General features: G+C 47.8%; 3 protein-coding genes and 1 long non-coding RNA gene across 5 annotated transcripts; all 4 read right to left on the bottom strand.

The window, feature by feature from the left end:
• Nucleotide 1: 1 nt before the first annotated feature.
• Nucleotides 2-10082, bottom strand: LOC131881566 (uncharacterized protein CG7065-like). Its single transcript, XM_059228456.1, has 15 exons — nt 8528-10082; nt 7434-7653; nt 7124-7359; nt 6110-6321; nt 5852-6031; nt 5710-5783; nt 5545-5635; nt 4985-5480; nt 4782-4917; nt 4423-4715; nt 4115-4337; nt 3813-4051; nt 3619-3745; nt 1353-1590; nt 2-1276 (listed from the first exon to the last, which is right to left on the bottom strand). Exons 2-15 carry the CDS (start codon nt 7453-7455, stop codon nt 64-66), a joined length of 3780 nt encoding a protein of 1259 aa, XP_059084439.1. The 5' UTR covers nt 7456-7653; nt 8528-10082; the 3' UTR covers nt 2-63.
• On the bottom strand, nt 8620-10053 carry LOC131881545 (uncharacterized). The gene has a single exon (XM_059228431.1). The coding sequence runs from the start codon at nt 10051-10053 to the stop codon at nt 8620-8622; it is 1434 nt and encodes a 477-aa protein (XP_059084414.1).
• Nucleotides 10082-13758, bottom strand: LOC131881544 (uncharacterized). Its single transcript, XM_059228430.1, has 2 exons — nt 11479-13758; nt 10082-11267 (listed from the first exon to the last, which is right to left on the bottom strand). Exons 1-2 carry the CDS (start codon nt 13353-13355, stop codon nt 10082-10084), a joined length of 3063 nt encoding a protein of 1020 aa, XP_059084413.1. The 5' UTR covers nt 13356-13758.
• Nucleotides 13759-15057: 1299 nt separating this feature from the next.
• On the bottom strand, nt 15058-15925 carry LOC131881936 (uncharacterized). Of its 2 annotated transcripts, XR_009373423.1 has the most exons (3): nt 15608-15925; nt 15421-15495; nt 15058-15345 (listed from the first exon to the last, which is right to left on the bottom strand). It is a non-coding gene; the product is annotated as an uncharacterized LOC131881936 (long non-coding RNA). The 2 variants fall into 2 exon arrangements; XR_009373422.1 differs by having other exon boundaries at nt 15421-15921.
• Between the last annotated feature and the right edge of the window lie 2366 nt (nt 15926-18291).

Raw genomic sequence — 18291 nt, 5'->3', positions numbered from 1 at the left:
CTTGCTTTGCAATTGATACTTTTATTTCCTAACAAATGCTCAGCACGCACATACCACGTACATTCAATATCCAAAACGAGGTGGGCCGCCTCCACGCCCACCAAATCGAGGCGGACCTCCCCCTCGCCCACGTAAAGGTGCCTGGGCGTGGTTTGGATAACCTCCTGGGCCTGGACCGGGACCCATCGAAGAAGAAGAGTTGCCATTTATATAATGACCTCCTTGAGGGGGGAATCGAGGGCTGAACCCACGAGGTCCCCCATTGTTCTCGAAGTAAGGCGGGTTCGAATAGTTGGGGCCGTGATCATTTCGTTGTTGAGGCCAGTTATTGCCAGAGCTATTGGGCAGACCCGGCGGACGGCTGGGACCAGGAGGCATGGCTGGTCTTTGGGCCCAGGGGTTTTCACCTGGAGGCGGCTGTGGTGGTCGGGGCCAAGGGCCCTGTGGTTGAGGTGGGCCTGAAAATTGATTCCATCCTTGATTGGCCTGCGATTGAGGGGGTCCTTGCCAATCTTCCTCTGGGGGAGGTGGTGGTGGAGGTGGAAGCTGACCCGAGGTCAGTGGCCAAGTATTGTTTGCATTTTGGGAGTTGGGGCGAAACGGCGGACGTCCATGAGAATGTTCACCATTAGCAAGTACACTCGACGGGGGCCCACTGTACGCTACCCCACCATAGGGGGAAGAGCTATATGAGGATCCGCCGTGAGGGGGTCCACCATGAAGATACCCACTTTGAGGAGGTCCACCATAAGGAGGTCCACCATGAGGAGGTAGAGGTCCACCATGAGGCGGAGGAGGCCCACCATGAAGGATCGGAGGCCCACCTTGAGGCGGAGGAGGCCCACCACGTGGTGGAGGTCCACCATGAGGGGGTGGCCCACTTTGTGGCCGTCCACCAAGAGGGTACAAGTCACGAGGAGGTCCGTCAGTCGGAGGTTTGTTGTCAGTTGTGCCGAATTGAGATGATCCTTGGTTGTTGAGCCCACCACGAGATGGTCCACTTTGGGGCGTCCCAACATGAGCCATATTAACTTGAGATGTACTATCTTGCGATGTCGAACCTTGAGTTGGACCATCTCCAAAAGATTTTCCTTGTGGACCACATGGAGGAGGTCTTGATAGATGCCGATTCCAAGAACTTGTTGAAATTCCCGAGGCAGATTCTTCGGATTCCCTTGGCCCATTATAGTGAGAGTTCGCTTGGTTCCCAGAAGCAGTTACTTTATCTTGGAAGTGTGCTTGCGACAACGATTCCCCTCTAGCTTCTGTTCCACTCCTGAGACCACAAAATAAAGTAGATATTTTTTAGCTTCTAAACATGTGATCAAGAATTCCATTTGACTGGTACTAACCCGTTTTCCTTCTTAGCTTTTAAGAGGGCCACTTTCTGTGGATTCGTTCTCTCCAGCTTCCTCATGTATTGTATTAGATCTTGTTGCTCCTGCTTGGAAAGATCTTGAAAATTGGTGAGGAGCGATCGCAGTTCCTCTACACTCAATTCCTCGAAATCATCAAAAGCCTCATTCTCTCCATTGTCAGGCGAAGAATATCCTTGAGCTTTGACGCCTCTGTCCACCACCATACTTTGATCTGAAGAAAAGACAATATAGAGGTTGATTCTATATTTGAACGTTGGGAAACGGTAAACGTGACGACATCAAAACGACGTCAAGATAATAAATATTGATGTTATGTCTGACTGAGATGGAAAGGCGGAAAATTGCTGAACCGCCTACGGTTAGAAATCCAAATCCTTTCGAAAAAAGAGGTTGATGCGACTCATGAACGAAAAGGAGCTTTAAATATTGTCAACGAATGTTCTGGTTGAAAAGAAGCTACAAATTGTGCCAATCTTCCGCAAGACCATTACCCAAAAGCCTTTGTTTTTTCCGTTAATCCACTCGAGGATTTTCATTACTCTTTTGGAATAAAATCGCTTTACATGTTCTTAATTATTAATCTTACTGTTTACGTTGAAAAAATTGAATAATTGTGTTGTCTACTAAGAGCAATAATTGGTAAATTTAATTTCTGTACGGCTGACCCTGATTAAGCTATTTGTTCGTCCCCTCGTGACCCAAAAAGATTGGGCCGATTTTTCAAACACGGCTTTCGGTATCACGCGGCCTTGCAACATCGTGTTTCCATTCATCAATAGAAAACGATTTTGACTTTTGACTTCAAATTCATACTATCAGGGGGCTCCAGTCCACACATCAGCTACAAATTTGGATTGTTTTTCAGTCTACCTGGAACAAGTGCCTCTCCTCTACTCAGAATTGGGACCCCTAGACTCAAGAATTTGGCAACGTATCAATCAAGTGAACCAAAGAGTTATGCCAAGTGCTTTGCCAAAGCCTTTGATAAAGTAGATCAAGGCCTTTTGTTGAGTAGACTTCATTACATTGGGATCCAAGGCAAGGTTCTCAATTGGATAAAAAGTTTCATTCATGATAGGAAGCAAATGGCTAAGGTCTAGGGATCCCTTAGTGACATACATAATGTCAAGTCAGGTGTTCCCCAGGGCTCCATCCTCGCGCCCCTCCTTTTTATAATATTCGTTGCCCCACTTCAAAAGCTAAATTAATATTACTGCCAGTCTCTCTTCTTATGCTGACGATACAAAGTTAGTTTCGGGTAGGAATGGCCAAGATTCCAGTAGCCTTGCAAAGGACTTAGATCGAATCTACTCTTGGGTAACTGAGAGTAATATGGCCCTGAACGGAATGAAATTCCGCTCAACGACATTTGGGTCAACTCCTTTAGATACTTCACTTGTAGATGGTAATGGAGGTAAAGATATTGAGCAGGTCTCATCTATGAAAGATCTAGGTGTAGGCCTCCAAAATAATGGAAAGTTCGATGAGCATATCCAGTTGAAAGTTGGTAAAGCTTTTCAAACGTGTGGTTGGATATATTGCACGTTTAAGTCCAGAGATAGTATCACGATGCTAACTCTGTACAAGTCGATTGTTCGGCCGCAACTTGAATATGCCTCTCCCATTTGGGCTCCAATTAGTTAAGCAGGTTTGCAAAAGCTTGAGCAGGTCCAAAGATGTTTTACTAGGAACATTGAGGATATGAGAGAGCTCTCGTATTGGGAGAGACTAGAAAAGTTGGGATTGTACAGTGTTCAGAGAAAGTACGAAAGGTATCTGATACTGTACGTTTTCAAAAGCATTCATGAGCTTTGTCCCAACCCAGGATTTAGGGTCAATTCTAGTGACCGCAGAGGCTTAATGTGCGTTTTGAGAGCACCTTCAAGCCCTCAAGAATCCAGGCTAGTTCAATCAATTTTTTGGGGGACACCCGGTATGTTGAACGGACCCATCATAGTTGGGAGTTATGTAGCCGTCGACCTCGGGAGGGAGGTGACCAAAGACAATACGACCAAAAAGCCTCTAGACGACGGAAATCCGTCCTAAACGTCAACTTTGTTCAAAACTGTAATAATTGTGGCTACTGGGGCAAAACCATATTTAACGATGAGAACTACCTTTGATAGCACCTCGGACCCGCTTATACTTAGGCCCAAAACTGCAACCACTTTGTTACTAGTCTCTCAGATAGGGTGGTTGTCTCGCCAATACTCTAAATTGCCAACATGACTGAACTTACCGCCGTGTCCGGGCTGTGAATAGGTTTGGAACGGAGGTAGATGATGGAGGGGCACTAATGGTTCACTAGGTGGAACAGTCGGTGGAGGTTCGATGGTTCCATCATCCAGAACTGATCCTTTAATAACCTGAGGTTGAAATCGAATCATAACCGCTGTGGGCGCTCACTGAAAAGTTTGTCCCTCTTTGTTTTACCTGGAACACGACACAGTGAAGGTCGTAATTGGAGATGGATCCACGATCTCGCTTGATGAGGATCTTGGCCAATTGCTCGGCCACCATCTCTTTAAACTTGGTCTTTTCGTCCTTCATGGGCGTTGCCGATGCCAAACTAGGCGGTTCGAGGGGGCGTTTCTTCGTTGAGGACCGAAGTAGACGTACCAAATGCGACATGGCTACTCGGACGGCCCCTAATTTGATCTCTTCCAATAAACCTAACAAATTCAGCCGTTGAAAAACCTCGTGTTTGGGTGAAATGCGTGAAACCAAGTCAATACCTGCTACCATTTGCCCCGAGAGCTTCTCCTTGACCATGTCCAAAATGCAAGCAATGTCCGGGTTTTGGGTCAACAAATTGCTTGAACCAGATCGAGTCTGATCCAGCGCCAAAGCCTTGGCCATGATCACGTTCACTTGTGGGCCCAAACTGCCCAAGATGTCTTCTAATGCCGTTAACTGCCGGAGACAAGGTACCAACATAACCGGACCGTCATAAGCGTCCTAAAAGCAAATGATATGAAAAAATGTCCTCATCGTTGCATGCCGCCGTCATCGAGAAAGGGGATCTTGTCGGACCCTGCCTCACCTCGAATTCCTCGTAGCTCTTCGGACTTCGATGGTCGAAAAAGGATCGTTGCTGAGATCGGTGCTCGCCGCCAGGAGACACTCCCCGATCCCTTTTCTCCTCCAAGGCCGTGATTCCAGAGTAGGAGTCGTTGTAAGAGCGTGCGTCTTGCCATCCATGCGCAGATCGAGCGTCTCCTCCATCCATTCTTGACGTCTGGTGAAGAGGACTTCGATCCGTGCGAGATCTAGGGCAATGATCGCTCGGGGAGTGAGCATCACGTTCCTTTCGGTCGCCTCGTCGAGCATCGTTGTCTAGACGACGGGGAAAATTCAATACGTGATGGATACAAAGTTCAGCAAATTTCAAGCAGGTCTCACTTGGGCGTCTGTCTCGGTCGCGCCGTTCTTTCTCGGCATCTTTGGGTTTTCTTTCCTTGTCAAATTCCGACCTTCGAGGCTCATCAGCACTCCTCAAGTCGAATTGTTGCAACAAGTCTTTGGTCTTTTCTTGAAGCTACGGGAAAAATGAATACTTTCATCTGTTGACCAATGGATTGAGTGCAGAAAACTTGAGCCAGTACCTCAGCCTCAAATATCTCGGTGACACGACGACCCCAAAACGGAATCCAATCCGACTTGTAATCATATTCATCCGGATTACCTCCCTCTTCTTGGACCTCTCGGTAACGCATCTCCCAGAATTGCGTCCACTCTTGGCCATATAATGGATGGTCTTCCGGGCGTTTGTCATAGATACTTTTTTTGCGGTTCAGCGAGCTCAACATAACCCGTTCAGCCTTGTGGAACTTGCTCCACTTGTTGTGGGCTAGCGTAAAAGGAGAAAGAGAGCGCGAGCGCTTCCGCTCGCGCTCGCGCTCACGGCTACGCGATGAACGCCTCTCTCTCTTATCGGGACGCGATGAGCCAATCGAGGACGGCGAACGACGCAGGAGCTCACTGCTACGGGATACTAGGCGCTCTCTCTTTTCGCGTAATGTCAAAGATGGAGAAGTTGACCTCCGGGAGCGCTCGCGGCTCGGTCGGCGTGTGCGACCGCGTTCTTCAGATTCCTTACGTCTGAAGATACAACATGTTTGCCTATAGGCTCTAAAATATCATAAAAGAATGCCCTAATACCAACCTTCTACGTTCCCTCTCACGATCCCGGTCATGCTCTTGGAAAGGTTCAGGTGACTTTGGAGCAAATCCTCCGAACGATTGTTTACTGGACACTATTAATTAACGAATAATGAGAAAACGAATGAAAAGACTATGCGAGTTAATGAGTGGCGAAATAAGTACTAACTTCCATCCTCTTGATTATTTGACCTGTCACTCTTCACCACGGCCTTGCTCACAGTATTCTTTTGATCTCGAAATCTAAAACAATCGGAACAATCGGTTCGTGTGCTCTATGCATTAATAGGAGGCCTGCTTTGATCACGTACCTGGCAATCTCTCTTTGCATGAGGGTTTGAAGCTCCGGGTTCTTGATATGTTCCAATCCTTCATCGGGCTTGCCAGTCATAAACTTGTGACTGGGCTTGACGATCTCCTTTTCATCCAGGCGAAAATAATACGAGGCGAAGGGATCGGGCAAGTGCATAAAATTCAGTTCTTCACCCTCTCTGTCCATGCAAATGAAAGCATTAAAGCGTGATGTAGTGGGCCTAATCACACGATATAATTACAATAAAATATCATACCTGAAGTGGGTTCCATTTTGAATGGATTTGTAGATGCTATGCTTGTTGTCGATAAAGTATTGCTCGCCCGTGACCACAATGGGCTTGAGGCGGCCAAATCGGGTTTGAATGCGAAGGGCACAGCTTTCTAAGAAGTTCAAGGTTTGTTGTTCCCAAACACGAATATTTGGTACCACAGCAAATTTCGCGCCTGCCAAAGGGAAATTGGTTTTCTGTAAAACAGTAAATGGGGCATAATTCAAAATTAAGTCACGTTTGTTTTATTTTAGCTCCTGAAATCTAATCCGTCCTTTTTCAATCGTTGACCGTTATAGCGTCGGGGAAACCTTGTTTTCTCCCAGAGTTTTCGCGTTTACTACGTCAGCCAAACGTGCTCCTTCAAAAGCTTTAAGAAGATTATACCGGTCTGTTCTCTAACCCATAATACTCTGAGGAAATGTTTTAGAGTTATCAAATATTCATGTGATGGTAACTCGCTTGGAAATGAGGAGTCGTCACATGCGACTAATTCTAATTCCGCGAATGAGTATAATTACCGGAATTAACTAGACTCATTGAAAGTGCATCGAAACGCAAATGTTCCTATTAAATAATTAGTCTTGCCTTCTACACCTTTCCTCTTGAAAATACCTTTTTGCACAATTTATGCATTTACGATTGGCATTGCAAGTGTACAAATCGTACCTAAACCCTGACGTTTTCAAAGGCATTCATGGCCATTGGCTCAATGAGGAGATTGCTCTACACGCCAATGACCGATTGCTCCTGAACTGGAAGATGAAAACACGCTTCATCCTTTGAAGTCGAATTTTGAAGTGCAATCTTTCATTAAGACGTATCTACTTCATAGATGATCCGTCGTAAAGTCTCAAAACTCATCTGGACTCTTTTATGCCACCATTCCTGTCCAATTCAAGGCACCATTAGCAGGAAATTCGAATTTCTTCATATTGGTCCAAAATTTTAATCCGATTTAACCGTGATAGACAAAGAAGAAATGAAATCAGGACTTACCAAGTATTCAAAGCGATGCTCGGCGCTCAACACATCTGAAATCAGATTGAACGCCTGGAAGTCGCGATCGCAGAGGAAGCAGTGATATTTGGGCGGGGAATTGGCGCACACGATCTCCACGATGTATTCCAAGCCCACCAAGGGACTGTCCATGAATTGGTCCAAAGTGGACTGAATTTGAGCTTTGACCTCTAAGGAGGGGCCCCCTTCTTCTCCTGGGGGACCGGGTTCGTGCCCTGTCAAACAATTAGACGTGAAATCATAGTTTACTTAGGTAGTAGCTCAGTTTTCAAGTAAAGATGTCACTCACGCGGTGCACCGAAATCATTCATGATGATGGGAATGCTTTTAGACGAGGCGGACCTGAAGAAGAGCAAACAAAAACATTAACAATTTACAAGGGAATTCTCTAAAGGAAACACTCATCGACAGGGCGTTTTATTTTAGATCATCGTATTCAATTGATTCTTCTATCTCAATACTGACAATTCGTGTGTTTAGTTTAGTGGTGGTGTCAAGCAAAAAGGTCCCTGAAAAGAAGGACAGAAACGACACATTATTTAGGGTCTGGGGGTGGGGGGTGGGGGTGGGGTGTAGAAGTGTTTTGCTTCAACTCATCATTTGGCAAATGGAACGTAAATAAAAACCGATCCACTCGTAACTAGTTTGTCAGATTGCAAATATCGAAGAAATCTTGCACATGTATTATTGCTACAAAAGACTTTATGGCAACACCCCAACCGATCACTTTCGCCACGTTCCAATACTAGCAGGCTTGTTTTAACAATATTTCATCTTTATATAACATGTTTGGTCATTAGTCCAAAAATAGTTCAGTGTCACGCAATAGACTATAAAATTTAACACTGAGAGGTCCTTAAAACCCGCTTAAACGAGCAAACGTCAAAATTCAAGTTTCGACTGTCAAAAAGAAGTTGACCACCATGAAAATCTAGTCGCCACTTCATAATGGGTCACGTCGAAATGTTGACACTAAGTGCAGAGCTTTATAAACGCAGTTCATTCTTCAATACAAGAAAAAGATGGTCATTGATTCAATGTTATAAAGGCAGATCTTCTCTCCTCGCTCACTTAACGGCTGAAACATTTAACCTTTAAATCTTATTTGATTTGAAATCTTCACCACGAAATTTTGATGATTTACCTATGTACTTTTTCCCAGCCTAATCCATGACATTTGAATTTCGAGTAAGAGGAATACATCGAAATGATTTCAATTAGCCGTCCCATCTCAACAAAGAGGACGAAGACATGAGTTGCTAATGCTTGATAAATAATCACATGCGCGCCTGCTGGACAGGCCGACTCATCAAATAATCTTAACGCGTTTTAAAGTCTAGAAATGAAGCAAGATATGCTTGAGAGAAGATGGCCGACCCATACCTGTTAGTTGAGTTTTCCAAGGTTGCTGTTGAACCTGATTGATTCCTCTCTGCCCTCCAAGCCTGATGCAATCAGCTTCAGGCCGATTAAGGCTATCTGGGCCGGAAGATCTGCTGTGAGGGCGGCAGAGGCGGTTGCTGATAGTGAGACGGAAAAGGGTGCAGGTAAGACGAAGAGGGTGGAATCGAAAGAGGTGGAGGTGGGATGGGGGGTAGAGGAGGTTGGGCTCCACCCCACCCATTTCCAACGTCCGAGTGGTAAGATGGTGCATAGGGCTGACGTTGTTGTGGCTGGTGCTGATGCTGATAATGAGCACTTGGAGGAAGGGGAGGAAGGGGAGGAATAGGAGGAGGAGGATATTGTCGGCTATATTGGTTGCCTGGCAGAAAGTTTTGTCCAGAGGCGTTAGAGCATTCCGAAATGTCCGAGCCCAGTGGACTGCTACGACCTCCCGTGGATGAAGAAACCTCAGCTTGTGCCGCTTTCTTCTGGGCTTTCCGGGCTCTGAGTTTGGCTAAAGCCGAAGAAAGCACAGGTTCCTTGTGGGTGGATGCACTTGGTGTGACCAGTTCTGTAGAGGTGGTGGGCTGAGCTGGAGGTTGATGGCACCATTGGTTCATGAAGCTGTTGATCTCCACGTCAGAAATACTCCCGGATGGGCGTCGCATGTCCTTTGCTTGTCGTGGATTTCCAGGAGGGGGTGGGGGCGCAATCACTTCCGACGAGTTTGAGTGATATTTTAGTTGAGATGAGGCCGAGGGCCCTACTTCCGCTGCTGCTCTACCTGAATGGTTCGCACCAAGGTAGGAGGTACATTGATTAACAACTTCAGCCTCAGCTTCATGAGGGTTTGATATCGAAGGAACTCTTGTCAGGTTAGAATCAGTCAGGGGATTGAGGGGGGTCTCAGATAGAGGTGGGGAAGGGCCGGGTAAAACATCAGTGGCTGGTAACGGAGGTGGGGGTGGATCAGATGAGGGCGAAGGCGTTTGCCCGACATCAACCGGTCCCTTTGTGCTCTTGGCCAGGGTATGAATCACTTTATTCAGGATTGAGCTGAAGTCTTGGCCTATTAGCATGGCTGGATCAGATTCCACTGGGCTTATGAGCGCGTTCATGTCCTTGACTTGGAGCTTGCTACGATCTAAGAGTGGCTGTGCATCTTCAACGTTTTGATGGGTCTTGTTCAGGAAGCTCTTGCTGGTCTCAATATTGAACTCCCCGAAGCTCTCACTCGCGGGTTTTACCCGTCCCTTTGCCTGATCACTGGCGGCAGCTGACGGCGGATTCCAAATGGGTGTCTGATCCCCTGGTTCGTAATATCCGCCCTCTGGGGTGTCGTTGCCCTTGGGCTTCGTGTCTGGTTGCTTCTCTTCTGTCTTCGGTTCCGTTTGATTCAAATGGGCTTCCTCACATTCACCCTCATCCTGGTCGTTTGGTCCATTCAGAGGTTGATCTCCTTCCAGAGGGTTCACATTGGCATGCATATGGGCGCGACTCAAGTGATTTTTGACACGTTCACTCATCTTCATGGGTGGAGGCAGTTTCTCAAGATCAGCCTTGGACAAACCTGGCTTGACCGCCGGTGATCCTGGCTTTGGGAGGCGGATGTACGGTACAGCAGGACGGAGCGGGAGTGGGCGAGTGGGAATCTGGGTTACGAACAGGGACGCGTGTGGCAACAGGCACCGGTATGGGCGTGGGTAGACCCGGAATGAAAGAACGAGGTCGGGTAGCCTCGGTTGATGATTGCATTGGTGACGTGGATGAGATGAATGATCCTGGCGTCACTGAGTCACAACTTGGTCGTGTCGAGGGCACGGGTTTGGGTAAAGATGGGACAGGCAGGGGCAGAGAGAACTTGGGCATGTCCCAAACTTGGGAGGGCACTGGTAAGATATTCATCACAGGAGGTTGAGCTTCGATCGATTGACCTGCCCCAGGGGTCGGACTATCATCTCTGTAGTCGTCACCTGGGGGCGTGGCGTCACCCACCGAACTTGACGGCCTGTCCAAGGCAGATTTGGGCCTGTCCAAGGCAGTTTTGGGCCTGTCTCGTGGAGGCAAAGCCGTGTGGCGTTTGAAGTTGGTATGATGTCTAAACCCCACCACGTGATGCATGAGATCGCCCTTACCCTGGATTTTCAGATTGCACACCCGACACTTGAACATGATGGGTGATAATCCGGGCTCTCTCCACGCGATCACGGTGCTGAAGTCTTGACCATTGGGATCGCGCATTCGTCGCGACAGCACCTCGTCCACGTCGTCATCCCCGATGAATTTCAACGGAAGTCGATCTGGCTTGTTTTGGCCTAGCGAGTTGTCTCTCTTGCCATTGGCAATGTGCGAGTTATGTCCGTGCCTTGATTGGTAGGAGGTGTCAGAATGAGGGCCATTTTTGGACTGCGGGCGATTTTGAAGCTCTCTGACACGGGGATCTGTTCGCGGCTCCTTCTTTTTGGTGTTGTTCTTCATTCCACTGACCACATTTAAGAGATCAAAGCTCTGGGTACGTTTGGTGGCGGATGAAAATGAGGGCTTTTTATTGGCGCTTGGTCGAGATGGATTTGAATCCCTCGGTTTTTGATAGCTATGGTTGTATTGCTTGGACAACGGGTTTTTGGCGTTGGCGGGTGCCTGACCTTTGCTATTGGTCTTCATCGGCTCCTCTTTCAGAATGGATTTCATTGTGGTCTCCTTCGATTGGTCTTTACTTTTGCCCTCGGCCTTTGGGATTCTGAAATAAAGGGAGGTTGAATAAGCATTAGATGGACAATGGATGGACGAGTACAACCAGAATGCGGGTCTACCATCAGCCAGTAAGACCAAAAGAGTGCAACTTGTCACCTGTGGTTGAAGGGAGCGCACGCCTACATCCGCCTCAAACACGAACTTTTTAGAAGAACTTACGACACAAACCCAATCACTCGTCTCTGTTATACACTTACTTGAATCCCTTGCCCATTTGTGTAATGTGCGAGCCCGACTTGGTCTTGGCATTCTCAGACCCCGGATGATCGGGACTGTCCTGTCTCTGGCTGGTTGCATTGGATTTGGATTTGGCCTTATCCCCGTCATCATTGCTTTCGGAGTCATCGGACAGGATTTTGCGATTTCGCCCTCGATCTTTTCGCTTGTCTTCGGATTCCCGTTTGGCTCGCGAATACAATTCGCGCGTGTCCAAGAACTTTTTGATCATCTTCAAGCAAAACGACAGAGACTCTTGGCGTTGACGCGCTCGTCGCTCCAATGAGCGCTCAAAATGTGGCCAAGCCAATTGGAATGCCTTTTCGTGGAGCGAGCCGACCTTTCGCACATCGCTCAGTTGAATGCGCACCTCCTTTAAGATGCCGGCACCAAGGCGGAGCCTCTGATCGGGTCCATTCAAGGGGCTGGCAGGGCTGGCAGGGCTGGCAGGGGAGGGTCGAGCCGGGATCAAGGGCTTCTGCGCCTTGATTCGATCCATAGCGGATTGAATGCGACGTTCCAGGGCGGAGAACGAGATCCCGGGGGCCTTTTTGCCCAAGAACTCACAATGGTGGTGTAATTCGACTAGTAGCAATTTTTTGAACTTGCGCAGATCATGCGTGGAATTGAAAAAGGCCAAATTCAAAGGGCCGGGCTCATGCCAAGCCTCATCCTCATGGGCCTGACGGTTGACTTCGAGCTGGTCCGGGACGGCGATGGGTGGTGGGACCGGCGAGGGGGCGGGTGGGGACGGAGGGGCACCCGGGGATGGCGGGATCACCCCCGGACGACCCACGGATTGGGGATGGATGGGATGGGTGGGTGAATCCGCCACCCGCTCACCAGCAGTGGCGTCACTATCACGGACCACGGGTGGTGGGTTTGGAACTGTTTCGGCATCATCACTATGACTGACGACAGCCGCTGGGGGCCGGCTGACCCGGGGCCGTCCTCCGGTTTGGGTCTTTTTCCTTTTGGCATAAGGAGGGGGGTCCGGTTCGGATTGGGGTGTCGACGCTGGGCGAGGGCGCTTCCAGGCCTGGCTGGCCCTGGGCGAGGGACTGGGGTGGTCGGCGAGGACCGCCACGGGTCGATGCCTTTGCCGTAACGCTTCTAACTCGGAATCCTCGGAATCACTACTGGAATATTGCACTAGCGCGGCACTCAAGGCCGGGGCCGGGGCCGGGATAGCGGTGGGGGTCGGCGGGGCACGGGGGCGGGGTTTCTTGGGTTTAGCCGCTGGGGTGGTTTTCCGGGTGGGCCGTCGACAAAAGAGTTGAGGTTGAGAGCGTTTCAAGCGCTTGAGATCGACCCGTCCCCGACTGTCGACGTGGGCCAAGTCATCAATCTTGGGCAGACTCAATCGGAGACACTGGATGCGTTGGTCCTCCCAGACGGCCTCGCGGATCAGGGTCTCTTTGCCCACGGGATCTTGACTCACATTGGGATGGTGAAACGAGGCCGAGAGGCGGGCGGGTGGCTCTAAGCACGACCAATCGTCTTCCTCCACCTCGATTTGGGAAAAGAGGCCCGGGTCTTGGGACAATGAGTGGACCGTGCCTAGGACCATGGGCCAGGGCGCGCTGGTCTCACCCAGCGGATCGGCTTCAGCCTCAGCCGGCTCATCCAGGTCGCCCAAGGCGATGGCCAGCACGTGACTGGGCAGGCCAAATTCCTCTTCATCATTCAAGACCTCGGGCTCTTGGGGCGCCTCTAGCGAGGTCAGCGAGGCCAGCGAGGCCAGCGAGGCCAGCGAACCGGAGGCCAGCGGCCGCGTCACGGACGGCGAGGCCGCCGAGGGCGGCGGGATTTCGTCCGTCTCGCCCTCTTCAGGCGTGTCCAAATCGGAGAGCGGCATGCCGGCCGTGGGTGAGTAAGGGCCAGAGTGAGTCACGAATGGGCGGGGGCGGGGAGGACCCTCTGGCTATGGCACGATCCTCCGCCTACATGCCCGAGAGAGAGAGCCACGCCCACTGGACTGGTGGTAGTCTGGTAGTGCATCCGGGCCCCGCGCGACGATTCACGATCCTTTTCACGAGCGTTGGGTACCCACGTCAACGCGTCAATGGTGTGTGGACGGTCCTGGCGATTCAGGCTCAAAAGACCAGTTCCGGAGAACGACGGGAGGTGTGAGCCGCGTGAGCCAGAGCCACTGATGACATGTAAGACCACAAGTCCACTGGACCTACCCGATTACCACCGATTAAGACTGGGCATGGACTGGGCATGTACTGTGCATAGCACCCTCTGACGTGCGTGTGTACTGGGCCAATCAGATCCTCTGGACATGAGTGCATGCAATGAGTAGTGCACTTGGTTTCACGCCTGGCCTCCAGCCCTGCTGGCATTAGCCCGAGAAGAGGAGGAGAGCCCAGAGCCCAGAGCAGCGCACCCATCCATGCCGTCGTCGATCAAGGGATCCAGCTAGGAACTCCTCAGGGCTGCCCCGGCCAGGAATTTGAAAAGCTCCACCCTATGAAGGCTGGGCGTTTTAAAGGCCAGGATAAACCCGCATATGTACGTTTGTTTGATCAATGGGTCACCACATAACCCGTGAAAATGCTCCTCCGAGACCACCACACCCCAAGGCATCAAAAGGAAAAATATGCCAGACCACATGGTTTAGGGTCGGGCTGAGGGCACTGTGGCTGGTAATGGTCTGGGTCTTCTACATACTACCGGTGACTAGCTACATGTGTCGCCAGCCTTGAGCCTCGATGATGGGACGACACACATGCTCAAACGCTCGTTATTTTCTAGTACGGGTCGACATCGGAAAATGAGTTGAAAGAATATCGTCAAAAGAGATACCAAGTAGTCAGTTGGTTGGAGCAGGCTTCGATCATTGAAGAATGGAGAAACAACAATTGAGAAACCATTTGAAATCTCTCAAATATTAAAATAGGACACCCAAGTCCAAAAAATTGGACCATGAGCAAAAACGGAATCTGGATGATATAGCATGATGCCTTGAGACCCTAAACCCTCATCCCATCCTAATCCTAGTAAAACACATCTCTTTCTCTTTTTCCATCCAATCAGCAAATCACCTCTCCCATCCATTTTAAGGACAATCAAAGTCAACTCGTATAAACAAGACTCATTCCTCATATTCCATCACCTCAATTCCATTTATTAGTATCCAAAACGCATATCACACATAGTAAATTTCTCACATTTGGGCCCATCACCTTGATTTTAATGGGTTTGAAAGGTAGGTTAGGTATGTTTAATATGTAAAATATACAGGTTATATTTTGTGAGTGAGGTTTGGTTCAGTATAAAGCGCGTTGTATACGTAAATCAGCTTCAACCAGATTTTGAAACCGAGTTGCTTTAATTAATCAGCTTCACCCATACTCAGCAAGTCCAAAATACAATGTTAACTAATCTCATTTGTCTACAAAGAGACAGCAATGAGGCTTCACGCACGTTCACACCTTCATTCCTTCCACATCGGCTCATTAGCCTCCCAAAATTTTGATTAAAACCTCATAATCATATATAACTAAATAATTACTGGATCATGTTTCTAACTAAATAAGTAATAGCGTTGGAAATGACTTTGAATTGTTAGCTTTTATTCTTAGAAAAGAGAGGGACGAGGGATTCGCATACATAAGCATTTTTTTCAGCAATTTCGGCAAGCCTGACGTCCTCCACAGTCCCCGAGGCGTCTGCGATCTTGCGTGAGGCCTCGGCGGCGGCCCTGGCGGATAATGCCGCCCTTTGGGCCTGTTCCACCCTGCTCAACTCCCCAGGGTTCGTCAAGAGGAACGTGACGAAGCGGGCTGCCTCCGCGCTCGCCGCAACCCTACTCACCGCACAGTTTGGGTCATCAGGTTTGGCTGAAAAGTGATTTTCGATGAGATTGAGGGAGGGTATTTAACACTTTTTTTTTTTTTTACTTCCATCGCACTTACCAATAACTCCGATTGGTCCTCCAACAATGGAGGTGGCGGCGACGGAAGCTGAGGCGAATTCCCTTCTCCGGCCATCTTAGTGTGGGGAAAATAGAAAAAAAACTTATGTTAGCATTGCAAAATATGTTGCCAGAAACAAAAGGTTTAAGTCTCTGACGATTAAGACACTAAAATCAAAATCTATTACTTAAAGATATTTCCTCGTTTATTTGGTTGTGAGAACTGGAGGAGCGCTATATTTCTATTTTTTTCCCCACAAGAGAGGACATTCAGTGATGCGATATTTTTGACACATTCAGTCAAGGACTCAAATTAAAGAGTCAGTTAGTCTATAGCCGTCGAAAAATGTTATGTTGGTGAGCCTTAGGGTTCAGAATGACGCCAGGTTCAATGTTTTTAATCCCTTATTTCATTCACGTAGAAATTAGTAACTGTAGTAATGTTGCGGTAGAAGATGTGAACTTGACATGAAAACATGCTGGTTTGTATTAAGTTTTATTTCCAGCTCATCATTGTTGTCATCCAGCTTATTATTTGTTCAGAACAAAGAAACCCCCAACACGTCCATACCAAGGCCGAAGCGTTTGAAAACCAAGTTGACACCCCATGGATGTCTAGTCGGATTTGTGGTAAGGCAACTGGAACAGCCTCGATCTCAGGTCAAAGGTTGATTGGCACAGAGCGGAAACTTGCTTCTGTAAAATACCTCAAGTAACCAGAGACATGCTAGGGTCTCTTTTAGAAGCTGGAGTTCCCTAGAAAGTCATTTTGGAGAGATACTGCAGTTCTGAGAACTACAAAAGTGTAGACTACAAACACGTGACCTTGAAAGATCTTGCTAATATTCAAAAGGCAAAAGTAAAATCTGAGATGGATTTCAAGAAGTCAGAGATTGAAAACGTTTGTGAAACAATGGAGAGGCGTGAGTTTCAAAGATTCTACTTTTTGGGTCTTAAACCCAACCCTGTTGTACCCCATATCATAAAGACTAAGGCTATTGAGGTGAGCGGCTCAGCTTTCATCATATACTTGTCTGACTGGATGATCGAGCAATATGGAAATCTCAAACTACAATAACCATGGACAGTACTTATGGTACAAACAAATCCAAATTCCTCCTGATCACCTTCTTGGTGTTAGGTAATTCATTTTGTTGTTATTACTTTACAGGATACTCAAAGATTATTTGATCTAAATGCCATGCCTCTTTCTAGACGCAAGAGGGGAGGGATTACCAATTCTTCAAATAATTGCCAACTCTGAATCAAAGGTAGTCATTCAGCCCACTCTCAGAATTCTTTACGAAATAACTCCGGACGCTGTTGAAATGACGAAGGTCTTGGTTTCGGATGGGTCAAAATCGTTCATCAATGCCTGGCTCGACGAGTTCCCACATCTGCCTATTAAGCACATCAAATGTGCGTGGCATGTTCTTAATGCCTGGAAGAGGAAGTTATCATCCTCTGACAAAGAATTATTTGACCGGATTTCCCACTTTTGTCTCCTCTCAAATGTTAAAGAGTTCACAAAGAAGGCATTGAACGAACTGCAAAACGAATAGGTACGCAACATTGGAAAGTTGTTTGCCCCTGGTTATGTCATGTTAATACCAAGGCTAAGACACAAACATCTGGGAGTATGGACTGTGAACGGGCTTCCTGCATTTTGTGACTGCTCTGGGTGATGCCAACTCTGAGCCAGTTTCCAAAGTGAAAAAATGTATCAAGGAACAGATCTCTTCTAGTGAAGGCTAATCAATTTCTTAATTTCTACTTGTGTAAAGTTGCTTGTTTCAAAGTTATGTTGTCAAAAGTTTATGTTAGTGACCCAGAGCAGGCCGAAATCTTTTTATATTGATTGCTATGTAATGTTAATTGGCCTCGTCTACCCCGAGCATGACATGATGTTGTGATACTTCTTCTTGCTGCTAATTTTCAATAAAGCTTATGGTTCAGGAGACACGAAACTTTCATTTCCATTCGCACTCCACATCTCATAAAAAGATCTTGTAAGTACAGTCACATCGTTGCCATGACTTTAATTTGTCCTTCCCCAAGTTTGGATCACGACTATTGTTGGCCCCAAGTCCAGGGCACGTCCAACCAGTTACTACTGAGACAAAATTTGTCCTTACCTCAAACCGACATCGAACCCATTCATGGTCAATGCGTGATTCCAGAAGACTTTGGAATGACCAATTCGTCCCAATCGGAAATTGTTCCCCTGGTGCTTATGAGCTGAACTGGCCATAGATGTTGTTCCGTCCACCAGCCAGGGGTGAAAGGTCCTGACTTATTGAATTCCCGTGGTGAACGGAAACATGGAACTCCTGACCCAAGCACTAGGTAAAAATACCTTGATAGCTCTCAAAGATGGAGACCACCTAGTACAAGGGCTTAAATTTCTTAGACCTATCTTAAGGCCTCCGGTTATAACCTTAATCAGGGCATACGAGCAATAGTTCGAGCTTCCTTTATCAGTGCCTCAAACAATCATCAAATGACTAAGGATACAAATTGCTAGCTACCTCTACTCCCCATTGGTCCCAGATCAATCTCGTTTGTCTGGCATACCTGGGCCAATCTTCAAGGCTAACTATCCTGCAAAATGTGGTCACTATCTTAGTGTACTGTGCATCTATCAAACGATGCTGATCCCTACACTTAGAGTCTAACACCGGATTCTTGCCAAATCAAAGATGAACTTCGGTTACAGTTCCATCTACTTTATTCAATTGCTCTACATGAAAATGACACTCTACCAGTCTTGCTCGGGTAATGAAAGAGGGGGTAATTGCTTGGCCATGGAAGAGGGAAAACATGCATGGATAGAAACTGGTTTGATCCTACTTTTTGATGAGGGTGAGTCTTG

This window comes from Tigriopus californicus, chromosome 6 (genome assembly GCF_007210705.1).
Source record: "Tigriopus californicus strain San Diego chromosome 6, Tcal_SD_v2.1, whole genome shotgun sequence".
Taxonomy (NCBI): Eukaryota; Metazoa; Arthropoda; class Copepoda; order Harpacticoida; family Harpacticidae; genus Tigriopus; species Tigriopus californicus.
Note: the sequence above shows the minus strand (reverse complement) of the source record. Positions and strands in the feature narration are given on the sequence as shown.